This window comes from Barbus barbus (genome assembly GCF_936440315.1).
Source record: "Barbus barbus genome assembly, chromosome: 3".
Classification (NCBI taxonomy): Eukaryota; Metazoa; Chordata; class Actinopteri; order Cypriniformes; family Cyprinidae; genus Barbus; species Barbus barbus.
The window spans coordinates 36,352,306-36,365,210 of NC_136731.1; the positions used below are offsets into that span (position 1 = coordinate 36,352,306).

At 38.5% G+C, this 12,905-nt stretch overlaps 1 protein-coding gene across 1 annotated transcript in view; it reads left to right on the forward strand.

Moving 5' to 3' along the window:
- xylt1 (xylosyltransferase I) overlaps positions 1 to 12,905 on the forward strand; it is a gene marked incomplete at its 5' end in the record, with an annotated part of 68,830 nt that overhangs the window by 20,107 nt on the left and 35,818 nt on the right. The window contains one exon of the mRNA XM_079376871.1: positions 10,366 to 10,888. Within this exon, the coding sequence (XP_079232997.1) occupies positions 10,366 to 10,888 (523 nt within the window). The remainder of the gene's footprint in view (positions 1 to 10,365; positions 10,889 to 12,905) is intronic.

A 12,905-nucleotide genomic window follows, 5' to 3' on the forward strand; every position in this document is an offset into this window, starting at 1 on the left:
TCGAGCAATCTGTCTCACAAGCAGCACCTTGAGCATTCATTAAGAAATCCTTAGCCGAGAGTGGCCGCATCCATTGTGGATTCTCTCTAATTGCTGCGCTGCCTCATTTGTATGCCTCTTTAAACACTCTGCCTACAAGGCTTTGCCCCCCTCATTAACAACGGTTTCCTGTCGACGGAAAGGTGGTTGTTTGTTTGTTTTGATGTAAAGGGTTTAACTAAAGAAGATGCATGGAACATGATGTCTCTGATGCAAATAAGGGGCCGGATTTATGAAAATATTCTTAAGAAAGAAGTAAAGACATTTCTTTAAAGAAACATTCAAAGAAATGTGTAATGCTGTCCCTAAATGCAATTCTTGAAATGTTTCATGTTCAATTTGAATTCGAAATTAAGTAACAACTCCACAAAAAGTCAAACATGGACCTCATTTTTTATTTTATAATCAAATTTGAATAGCATTCAATACTTAAAAATAAAACACAACGTTTAGTCCTAAACTCAAGTCGTATTCTTCATGTAACACCAAAGCCTGTTTTCTTCTTATTATCCTAACCTTTTTTAAAACATTCATTTCAGGAATTCAAATTCTTCTTAAAGGGTTAGTTCACCCAAAAATGAAAATTGGCCTGTGATTTACTCACCCACGAGGCATTCTTTTGTCCAATTCTATTCAAATCCAGCTCATGAACTGAAAGGGAGCCATTTCTTCAGTTGTGAATTTTGCCCAGCCCTGCTACAGAAGAACAGAATGTGCAAGGCTGAGGAGATGTGGGGCTGGCAACTGGAAACCTTCTTAAACGAGCCAGCTTTCACTAGTTGAGCTGCGCGACTCTGTATCCCTCAGACTTAGGAAAGCATTTACTGAGACAGTGCCAGAAATCCCTACCACAATGGATTACTGTTGACCACTTGATACAAAAGTCGAGGCCTTAAACCTTAAAGCAGTGGGCTAAGCCTTGCTTAATGTTTGCTCATTTGCACTGGTGAGAGCTGTGGGCCTTGTGCTTCAGAGGGAAGAGGATGTTGCCAATCAGGCCTCGTGCCAACAGGTGCTCAGAGAGCTTGGGGCTGTGTTCAATAGGAAAAACGCCACAAAGCGCCTCAAGCGGAGGCTTATGGGGAATCTCAGCGCTCTTCACAGAGAATCCAAAACTGATGATTCTGAGCTTAGTCTACCAGCTGTGAAAGGCAGCTTAATGCACAAATCACAGACCAGATAGAGGTTCAAATGTAAATCTTTTGTTAATGCCCAAACAATTAGAGCTCGTGCCCTCATATTAGTTATGTTAATCTGTTAATGGTGAAGTTTGTAAAATGTATCACAGCTAAAAGCATATACAAAGCTTTTAAATTTAATTAATGTTGTTTTTTTATAAACTAAACACATTTTTTGTCAGTAAAACAGACTTTTCCGTAGCTTTGTATCATAATAAATCCTAAAATAAGGTTAATATTTGTCAGTTAGTGGAGTTAATAAAGCAAGCGTAGCAAGGAAGTAGGTCAGGGTGCTTTTTAGTGACTATTCGGTATAGTGAAGTAGATTTGTGCTACAAATGATCAGTCATGATGTGGCAGGCCATGATCAAGGACTGATGATCGCCTCTATATCTTTACGTGCTGGAAAAGAAAGCTGTATGTGCTTTCAAGTTCAGAGGCTTCATAAACATTGAAGTTGTCATGCAGAGGAGTCTTCGTTTGAAGTCCCGTGATCATGTTTCATAGCTAGTTATTAAAGACTGTTTGAACTAGTTACGTTCCCCATCCATCACAAGTGTTTGCCAGGGGTCTAAATGGGTTTATCTGAGTGTTTTTGGGTGTGCATAGTGGAAAGTAACGAAGTGACTTTAAATTACAGAGCATATAGAGAGTGGAAATACGATGGAAGCTGAGCTACTTGGTTATTGTGAATGTTTGATTATGCACAATTTTCCAAATAGCAACGTCTCAATCTTTAATCCATCTGTAAAAACTTGCTCTCCCTTTGAAATTCAGGTAATTGGATAATGTTAACCGATGGGAAAATATAGAGATGGACACTATTTTAGCAAACTCTCATTTGGTCTGGCTTCATTCTGTTATGTAATGGACACTTATCATAATTCAGACAATTGCGATGAATTGTTCTACTTAAAATGTTTCCACACTGACTGAACATCCTGTTTCACTCTGAAATGTTAGATTATGGAAGCAAATGTGTTTCAGAAACACGTGCAAGTCTTAATTGACCATGTACCACAGAAGAAGAAACTCTCTTCCTCTTGTGCTCATTTTTGTTTCTGTTTCTCTTAATTTTTCTTCTCCTCTTGCCTTATTGTTATCTTTTCTCCTCTTATAAACCTTTTCTTTCGGTCTCGTCTGCTTTCTCTCAGAGATAAGCTATCTTCTCTAATGTAATATCCTTGTTCTGGCTTTGCTGTGGTCTCTCTGACTCATGTTGGCCGTGTAGAAGAAGGTGTTGTAGCTCTGACAGTCCGCTGAGTGTCTCATGCAGACCTGCTCTTCTCCGCTTGGGGGGCTGAGCTGGGCTTATTTGTCATCTCTAGTGGAAGTGCTTTTCCTATTTTTCCCAGTAGCCCACTCAGAGCTGTGAGCAAGGATGGCTATGGGACCCCAGCCCCTTCATTAGACTGAATATCACAGAACAAGAGCATTGCTCAGAGCAAAACCATGTAAGAGAGCGAGAAAAAGCACTGTGATGTCTCTAGGTATGCGAATACTGTATAGCTAGGTTATGTTTTCTTAGGTGTGGTTGAATGCATGCATGCTTGTTGGACTGCATGTCTGACTTGACAAACAATGAACGACTTCCTCTGTGGTTTCTGATGTTTGAAACAAAGGTCAGGTTATGCGTTAAGTTCTTTCTGTCTGTCCTTGGCATCTGCCTCATTGTTAGGAACAACTGTTCTGTTTGGAGAGGTGATGAAAGCCCAGAGGCAATTTTCACTCAATCTACCAAATATCCGAATCAATTTTAATTCAGTTCAATTTAGCTTGGACTCCACCTCCAGCAAGAAAGCACAAGGAGATGGCAGAGGATATAAACAACTTCAGAATATTTAGATGATACCATTAGCCAACATCTAGTCCTTGGCTTCGCTTGGCCAATAGCATACTGCTTTTTAGCATTTCGGTGGTAAATAGCTTGAATACTGTGCACAATTTGCAGATTTTATGAATGCATAATGTTGGGTAAAGGAATGAATGTGAATTATATTGGCCACATGCCACAAGAAGCTGAATTGCTGTTTGAAGTCAGATTTAAGGAATTTATCGAATTACATAAAAAAATCAATTTATAAATTCATCAGGAAATGGCAGTCTAGAAAAAGTATTGTTCCAATCTGATCCATACATTTCTTACATGTAAGTATATAAATGTATATACGTAAAGAGCATATTTTTTAAATTAAATTTAAAGTATATATGACTAAGGGTAAACATTTGACATTTTTTTTAAATGCCTGTACAACTTTTGCAATAATTGATACAATGTAAACTTAACACCTTTTTAAACTGTAGACAAGACGTTTTTCCCCAAAAATTTTCCCTTGTCAAACCTTTTTAATATAGTTATAAAATGAAGTTCAGTTCATTTGAAATGTTTAATTTTTTTTTTATTCTGCCTCAATAAATTCAAATTGTACTTAAATGGATAGTTCACCCAAAAATGGAAATTCTGTCATTAATTACTGACCCTCATGTTGTTCCAAACTCATAAGACCTTCGTTCATCTTCAGAACACAAATTAAGATATTTAATAAAAATATATTTATTTGTGTTCCGAAGATTAACAAAGGTCTTATGGGTTTGAAATGACATGAGGTGAGTAATTAATGACAGAATTTTCATTTTTGGGTGAGCTAACCCTTTAAGTATCTTATTTGCTACCTAATTCAAATTGATAAAAAAGTACTGAATAGCACACAAACATCATAATGAGCTTCTATATCTCACAATGCAATGTGCTCAATTTGACCCCTTTATTACTTAAATCAGCCCTACCTTACTTTCATGACTCATTATTTGAAAAGACTAGTAAGAATACTAATATTTGAAATGTTATTGTGGTATAATCTAGATTTAAGATTGGTTTTACAATTTGGTGGCAGTATTAAATATAAGCTGTGCAAAGCCCCGGTGTTCTTTTGTACTTGTCCAGAGTTTGACCTTTGCGAGCAGGTCAGCTGTGGCTGTTTTTATTAAGATTCAGACACACTCTGGGAATGAGGATTCAATGTGGATTGCTGGCATCGGTTCAGTTTGATTGAGTAGCTTGTAGACAGTCACAGCGATTGATGGAGCTGTTCTCTGTGGTGTAGGAATGGTCAGAGTTGGGTTTCAGCGCCCGTCCCGCATGCTATAACCAGCTCGCAAGCTCACCTTCTGTATCTAGTCTGCACATGTGACCTTCTCCCCACCCCCAGCTCTCTGTGACTCATTCAGCACTGACCCTGCACAGCCACCCAGGCTGAGAGGGCAGCCTCTAGGAAGGTGACCCCTGCAACCCTGGGGCACAGGGTGAAGTAAACTTTGCCGACCTTTGCTGGGGGAAGCAAACTGAGGTGTTACATTTGGTCAAAAATAGCATGAATAGCGATTAGTGACTTTTGGATTTGCAGCCTTCATTTCCTAATGCATCTTATTGCATTATCAAATTTGTTATCATTTTTTTTTTTTGGTAAAGCAAACTGTGAGGTGTACATTTGGTCAGAGACTCATGGAAAGAGACATTTTAGTTCCTGGCCCATTGTCTTGAGTCATAGTCACATCGTTTTGTATTGTTTTGTTTTTGCATGAATGCTCTTTTCATGTCTACATCCATATGTGCACCAGCTTCCACATCCGTTCCCCCTGCATATTTTTTGCACAGTCAAAGCTCATATCTTGTAGCCATAGGCTGAGTCATGTAATGTTTCCTGATGTCCTTTTTGCGTCAGCTTCACAGAGGACTGAAGTATTTATGACTCTCCTATAGGGCTGCACGATTCTTGCTAAAATGTGAATCACGATGGGAATTGAGATCATGATTCTCTTACACGATTCTCATTTTTTCAACCAAAATGTATTGTACTCAAGTACAAACCCCACCCCCCACCCCAAAAAAAAACCCACTGGACATTCAGTATAATAAAGTGCTGGAGTAACAAACTTTTCTTTTCTTTATTTTAGATCCCTTAAAGTGAATAATTTTAAAGCTTTAAGTTGTTGAACATAAGAGAACATTAACAATAATAAATAAAAATATGCACATTCACACGGGGCGTCAGCGTCAACGCCTCTCGTTTACTTTGAATGGAGTGACGTCAAGCGTTGCCGAACTGAATTGTGGGTCCCTCGCGTCGCTTCACTGGCATTGCACGCGGCAGAAGTTGAAAACTTTTCAACTTTTCAAGCGCTAACGCAGGCATCAGCCAATCAGATCGCCTTATGCAAATACCCTAGCGCAGACGCTAGCCAATCCCGTTCATGCAGCACCAGAAAAGTATGTGATTGGCTGTTATCACTATGACGGCACGTCAACACCATGGTCAGCACCAGAGCTGTTGAGAAACAGAGTTGCACACTCCCATAGGCTTCCATAGGAACTTAGGAATGCGGAAGTAAAGCGTGTCATGGAGCAGCCAATAGTTCCAAACAACCAATAGTTTCAGCATTGAAGCCCATTCATTTCAGTGCTTCTCAAACACAGTCGCCAGAAATTTGAGGAAATTACAGAATTTTTTGCCATTTTAACGCATTAGTTTATCTCTCGGAAATCTGACCAGTAGTTGTATTTTATGAAAGGCGTTATAGTTAATGTTTATTTTTAGATAATAGGCAGTATATGCTATATTTGCAGTTAGATAACGTGAGAAACACCTTAATAGCGATCATAACCAGATGCTAGTTGTTTCTTATACTCTTTAAATAAGCATAATTTATTTCCTCATTAGTCTGCACATCCACAAGAATAAGTGTAACACAAAAATACACAAAGTCATGCCTCAAGTCTCCAATCTTTATTAAGCAGTTTACACTATTTATACTTTGCATACAAAGAAATGTAACCGCCTTATCCTGTGTGTTGCATTGTACTATGTTTTTACTCCATAGTTAAACAAGAAAAACCCATTAATATTATTTCCATTAAACTCCACAGACAAACGTTGTTACTTTGTTGTTGTCTGACCCGATTAATCCCATTAAAACCTATGGACAGCGCGGAGTTGTTTGGAACTATTGAGAGCTCCATGAACCACGTGGCTGCGCGGCGGCGAGATTAGAGCGTGTCGCAAATCTCTTTCTCAACAGCTCTGATCAGCACCAAGCTTCAGACACGCCCTCCGTCAAGCGTTGATGCTGACGCACCGTTGAAGCAGCGCTGCGCAGAATGATCACCGTATGACATCAAAGTACCGCAAGAGTGATTTGAATGCATAGGATCCGACTGCTCTCTTATCGCTCTCGTGGTACTTTGATGTCATACGGTGATCATTCTGCGAACGCGCCTATTGACTCCGTTTAGGTCTGCCGCCTTGTTACACGTCACGTGACCAATGAGGGAGAGGAGAAAAGTGATCGAGATTTATGATTGATTTGTGAATTAATAGTGTTTTGTTACTGTGTGAGTGTGACCAATAACGCGTGAATGCAGCATGATCTGAATGCAGGGAAATACACGGAAGTGAATCGCCATCACTTAGAAATGAGATCGCATTTATGTATGAATCGAGATCGTGATTTTTTTCCGATTAATCGTGCAGCCCTACTCTCCTAATAGTTGACTAACGGCATTTCCATTCAGTCCCAGTGCTGTTAGTCCAACAAGCTTCTGCTGAAATGAGATTCAGCCGCTTGGATCCAGGCGACTGACAAACTGCATTTCGGTACTTGCTACATGATTTACAGGAGTTGTGGATAACCATTTTTTTATGTGCATGTTGAATTTGAGTGGGTCTTTTAATTATTATTTGTAGTGGTGCATTCTAAAAGAAAAACATCCATATGTTTGTTCATACTTGAGGTTAGGGTTGTGGTTCTCAGCCTTTTTGACTCCAGGGCCCCTCTTTGTTCACAACAGCAGTCAAAGGTCTGACTTTTTCCGTTTTTTTGTGGTTTACTGAATAAGAATGAATATTTTTCTCTCTCAGTTTCTACCCTATTCAAATATTTTTGAGCTTGGCATAACTAGAAAAATGTCATTATGATTAATTATAAGAAAAACGGCCATCATTTAAGGTTTTAATTTAAATGAGTTTTCCTGGTGTGCTTGGCAGTACTTTGAGTGTAAATGGGATTACTTGTCAAAGAAATATTGCTAAAATGCAAAGCCTCTTCATTTTCTTTTATTTCTTTATTTTTTTCTTAAAGTTTTGAGGTGAAATTATGTTCTTAGGTTTTATGACTTTCACTCCACAGGGCTCAGATCGAGAGGTGCAGTTGGCCTGGAAAAGAAGAGATCAGATACAGAAGTAGTATTTTATTATTCCCACAGTATCCGTGTATTAGCTGCTGGACTGTGAAGGCGGAGGAAAATCAGGACAGATTAAGGGAGTGTTGTTTGGTTTTAGGTTTCATGTGTGCACTCTCCCTCAAACCTTATTCATTCATTTAAACCATTAAGGTGTACAGTTACATATAACTATAGTTGTCAAACAGTCTCTGACGTGAGGCTTTGAGAGAACAGGCAAAGCAGCATTCCAGTGTCAGACCGTTCCTCGCCGCCGTGCCAATGACTGCAGGGAAAGCTTCTCTCAAATATTTTGTCATTTATATCAGCAGTCATAACTACCCAGAAACCAAATTGGTCCTATTGTAATCAATAAAGCTGTGAATGCTAGAAGTGCCTCTCTGCGCTGTCTGTACTTTTCTGTTTCCTTGCAGATTGTTTAAATTGCGCAGCAGTGTTGACGATATAGCAGAGTCTCTGCCGGCTGACACATTTTTACGGTATATACCATCATACCGCCCAGTTCTAGTGTTCGTGTGTGTGTGGCCTGTGATGTTCTACGCCATCAGAGAGGCGGAAAAAGAGCCAGATAAAAGTGTGCTTGATAAACGAGTGTGCGACTCCCACCATTCCTGTGATGGATGATGCGAAAGAGAGGGGAGCCGCCTCCCCTTGAGAGAGAATACAGAAGGCCTGCGACTGCCAGGGTGCTCAGCGGTGCAGAGCAGGGCTCCCAGAGCACCTTGGGAAATGACAGATTTTTGCAAGCGATCGATAGTCTTCTCTCCAGCAGCCTAACTTACCTCCTGTGGTTGCTCAGGCTATTAATCCCAGGCACTGTAATTTCCTCCTGAAAGCTCCTGGAGGAGAATGAGGAGGAGCAGACAGGAGTGGAGTCTGCTCTAAACGGTAGCCTTTAGAGGGCCAAAGTGCGGGTGACGCGACAGGGATTTGTCTTTTGAAAGTTTTCCCTCATAAATAATACACTCTGCGAGTTCACAAACAAGCTTTAATAAATGCTTTGTAGACAAATTGCACCATAACGGTAAGGAAATGAGTTGCAGCAGTGCCTCGTTTTACTTCCTGTCCTCATCTCCTCTTAGATTTTTTTTTTTCTGTTTGGTTGTCTCCATTTCCTCCTATTAATGTCTCTTTTGCTGTCTTCCTTTACATACAGCATCCTTTAAGCCTGGCGCAGTAATCGGTGGACAGAATGAGTTGGGGAAACCTAAGAGCAGTTGACAGGATTTAGGGGCGTTTTTGAGATGCGATGCATGGGAAAGTTAGTGAGAACATGTCAAAGAGGTTGTAATGTTAAACTGGCTGTTGTCGCATCATGTTTTATAAGGCAGAGACACCCAAACTCTCAATATGATGTATTGACCCTTATGTAGCCCTGCCTTATAGTTAAAACAACCAATCACGTGTTTGTTTATTCTAAAATATGCATGTTTATGTCTGAATATTTTTGGGGTGGTTTTAGCTTGTGTGTTTTTTTTGTTTTTTTAAACACTGTTGTTAGATTTTAGTTTTGATTTGCAATTTATGAAAACGTAGTGTTTGCGAGCAGAGTGTTTGCATGGCTGAGAATCACTGCTAGTGTAAATGGCAGCAGACTGAACTGACTTGCAGTAAAGGGAATTTAAGATGTAACTAGATGTTTTCTTTATAAATATTAACCATAGTTTTATTAATTTTACACATTCTGATGAGGGTTTTTTTTTTACCTTTTGCAACCTTTGAACACTATTGCCAATAAACTAGCCTACATAAATTGAATTATCATGGCATTATCATCAATTAATATGTATTAAAATGTGATTTATTCCTGTGATGGCAAAGCTGAATTTTCAGCAGCCATTACTCCAGTCTTCACGGTCACATGATCTTTCAGAAATCACTCTAATATGCTGATTTGATGCTTAAGAAACAATTATTAATGTCAATGTTGAAAGCAGTTGTCACTTTTGATATTTTGATATGCTGGAAGAATAGTTTGAAGAAGTTTTACTTTCTTTCGAATAAAAAAATTGTTTACACTTCTGTGTACTTAAAAAAATTAAATAAATAATAATAATAACATTTTAAAAAAGTTAAAAAATCATTTGCCAATTATCAACATCTTCCGTTTCAGTATGAGACTGAGTTGGCATTTAACTTGTATGTTTGAGCTGAAATGGGTGAATGGCTTGCTAATGGAATCAACAAAAGATATAAATTAAAAAAAATTGCAAAGCACCATGTAGATAGTCGTCCTGTCATGTCAGAGATCATATCCTCCCTTAAAGCTTTCAAAGCTACAGAGATGTCTCCTGCAATCATATCAGCGCTCAGGGCATGGCTGCAACCTCCTTCCTGTTGCACACACTGTTACCAGTGGAATATTCCATCAGCAGTGACACTAACAGGAAACTGCAAAATATCAGAAATGACCTGAGGTCATGCTCCCTGTGAATTACTGTGTGGTTAAAGTCTGATAAGGTTACATACTCTTCTGAATAGTTTTACATTTGCTCAATAATATTACTCATATACTGGCAGACACCTGTGTGAATATGACATTTTTTAACAGCACACAAGGAACTAGATGTTTTCTGAATTGTAAAACTGTGAAAAGTGCTGTAGGCGGTTGTCAGGTCATTGGTATTCGGTTGCTAAGGTGTTCTGAAAGGTTGCTAGGATGTTGATATACATTTTCTAGGGTCAGTGTAGGTCTACTTGGTTGATAGAAGGTTGCATAGTGACCCAAGTCAAGATTTTTAGATTTTTATTCGCCCATTATGTTGTTCAACTAAAAAAATAGTAAAAGAAATTGTATATCTGATTGCTTATAAAACTAATTGAAGTATAAAACCTGATGGTGTTGTTTTATCTGGTGTGACATTGATGTTCTGTTGGTAGCAGCTATTGATTTCATCTGTTTTCATGTTTCAGGACGGCTACTACTCACATCGGCCCAAGGAGAAAGTCCGCGTGGACAGCAACAACGAGAACTCCGTTCCCAAAGATTTTGAGAATATTGACAACAGTAATTTTGTAGCACGTTCACAGACTCAGAGACACGCGCCTGGCAAGCACAAACAAGGCCTTCTGGAGAAGTCGCATGCGCAGCAAAGCCTTAGCAAGAACTCCAACGAAGTCATTCAGTATGCACAGAACAAAGCTGGCTTTAATCAGACGCACACCGAGCTTCAGCAGAGGGCCAATCCAACCCTCCGTCCACAGCAGTCCCATCAGCACCGGCACCACCTTCAGCAGGCCAAGCGATCAGCCACGCCCACCGCCGACATCAAGTACGATCAGCCGCCCAAATGCGAGATCAGCGGCAAAGAGGCAATCTCCGCCCTTTCTCGCGCCAAGACCAAGGAGTGCCGGCAGCAGATAGCGGAGGTTTACTGCCGCCACAAAGAACGCCAGCTCATGCCCGAGAAGGTCACCCGTTACTGCCCCGTAGAGGGTGAGTTAGACTCTCTTTACACAGCATACTCGATGTTAAAGACCTCATAAAATCTAAATTTTGTGGCTTGTAATCCATGTTTATTAGCTTTGAAACCTTCACTAATGGGGAAATAAAAATTACAGCTGTTTTTGAAATGCATGTTATTGATCATATTGTCAACTATTGTTTCATTTGTTTAACGTCAAATGATTTTTGATCTGTAATATTAATCAAACTGTTAAAACTTATAGCGACAGACTTCTCCCTAGTGTTGGGGGATATACTCCATAGTCATATCATCCTTTCGTCAGCCTGTGAGATCGCTGATACACGATATTATCATTCGAAGTTATTTAATTATTTACTAGAGCAGCCTAATGTTAGTGTAATATTAACTAAATATATCAAATATTTTTAATATGACTGAATTTTTTTATTTAACAATTTAATAGAAACATTGTAAATTACGAATTCTAATGCTTATACTTCTTTTGTTATTCAAGTATTATTATTAATCATAATAATAATAATCGTCTTGCTATCATCAAAGGCATCAGCCACAGGCGATGGACTTCATTTATATAATCAGGATAAAGATCTATCGTTACTATAGTTTTATTGGAAATTTCAGATATATGCATTTAAAAGTGTTTCTTTTCCTGGAAAATGGACCAAAATTATTGATGACTCATCCTGCACTGCACAGATTTTTGTCCAGTCAGATGCCCTATAGAATGAGAATGGCTCAACCACTGCGACTGACTAGCAATAGCAAATGGTTCATGGCTTTGATGTAGGGCTGGGTGATATGGCCGAAAAAAAATATCACTATAAAATGATATTATAACTATATATTAATAGTTATAGTTACTTTTTCTTATTTGTAAGTCGCTTTGGACAAAAGCGTCTGCTAAATGACAAAAGTAAGTAAAGTAAAGTAAAGTAAATGTTTAATATCAGTCGATAACGATAATAATCACGATAAATTTTAAATCTTTATTACCTAATTTTTATATGGTGAAATATAATTATTATTCTGTTTGAGTTTTATTAACTTGAACCATTGGTCTTCCATAGTAGCGTACATTTAGATCATCATAACCACACATACAGCACCTCAATACCATGGTAAAAATATATCTATATTGTTTCTAGGTATTTGTATGAAAAACAGTAGTCTAAATACATTTCGTATAAATGCACAAACGCTATAGCTTAATCAGAAAATACTGTAATTATATTCCCTTATGACTTAAAAACATTTAATTTGTCTACATTAATAATATTATAAAATGTATTATTTTTATCCCATATCTCTGCCACAATACCATGGTGTGGTATTGATATGATGGTGATTTGTAGATTGAAAAGTCTTCTGACTGTATCATTGCACACACTGTTTCTCCTGATTGTCAGCGCTGTTTCATCTGGCTTTAAACTAGTTTAAATCACAGAGTCTCACAGCACTGTTTAGTGCTGGAGTGACCGAGACTCAGCAGTGAGTAAACACATCTGTTCTAGTAGCTCACGCTGCGCTGTCGTTTGAACTTTGAGCCGAGCAGATAAACGGTCTGTGCGGCGTGCTTTAAATGAGTGGCTGTTTTGTTCCACTTTTGGTGCATAAACATTATATCGAACATTTATCGAACTCTTGTCGTTTTATTAAGGAAAATTATATTCAGATAATTATCATTATTGTTTTATCACCAAGCCCTACTTTGACATAACTGAAGCCTTTTTTTTTTTTTAAATGGACAAGCCGTTTGATATTCACTGGCCAAACTTCCTGTTTAAATAGGATGTACATCACCACTTGTCAGGTACAGAAAACTGTACTTGTCAGGTCTTTAAATGAATGCCACTGTTATCTTTTGAGATGGGGACTGGTTATAATCATGGAATGAAGGGAAACATTAGCTGGAGTTTATGGGAATTTAAGATAAATAATTCTCAAAATAATGGTGGTTTTCCCAAATTAATTGCCATCCTGTCTTTGGAGGTTTATGGAAGTAGCACATTAAGAGTCACAGGGCTG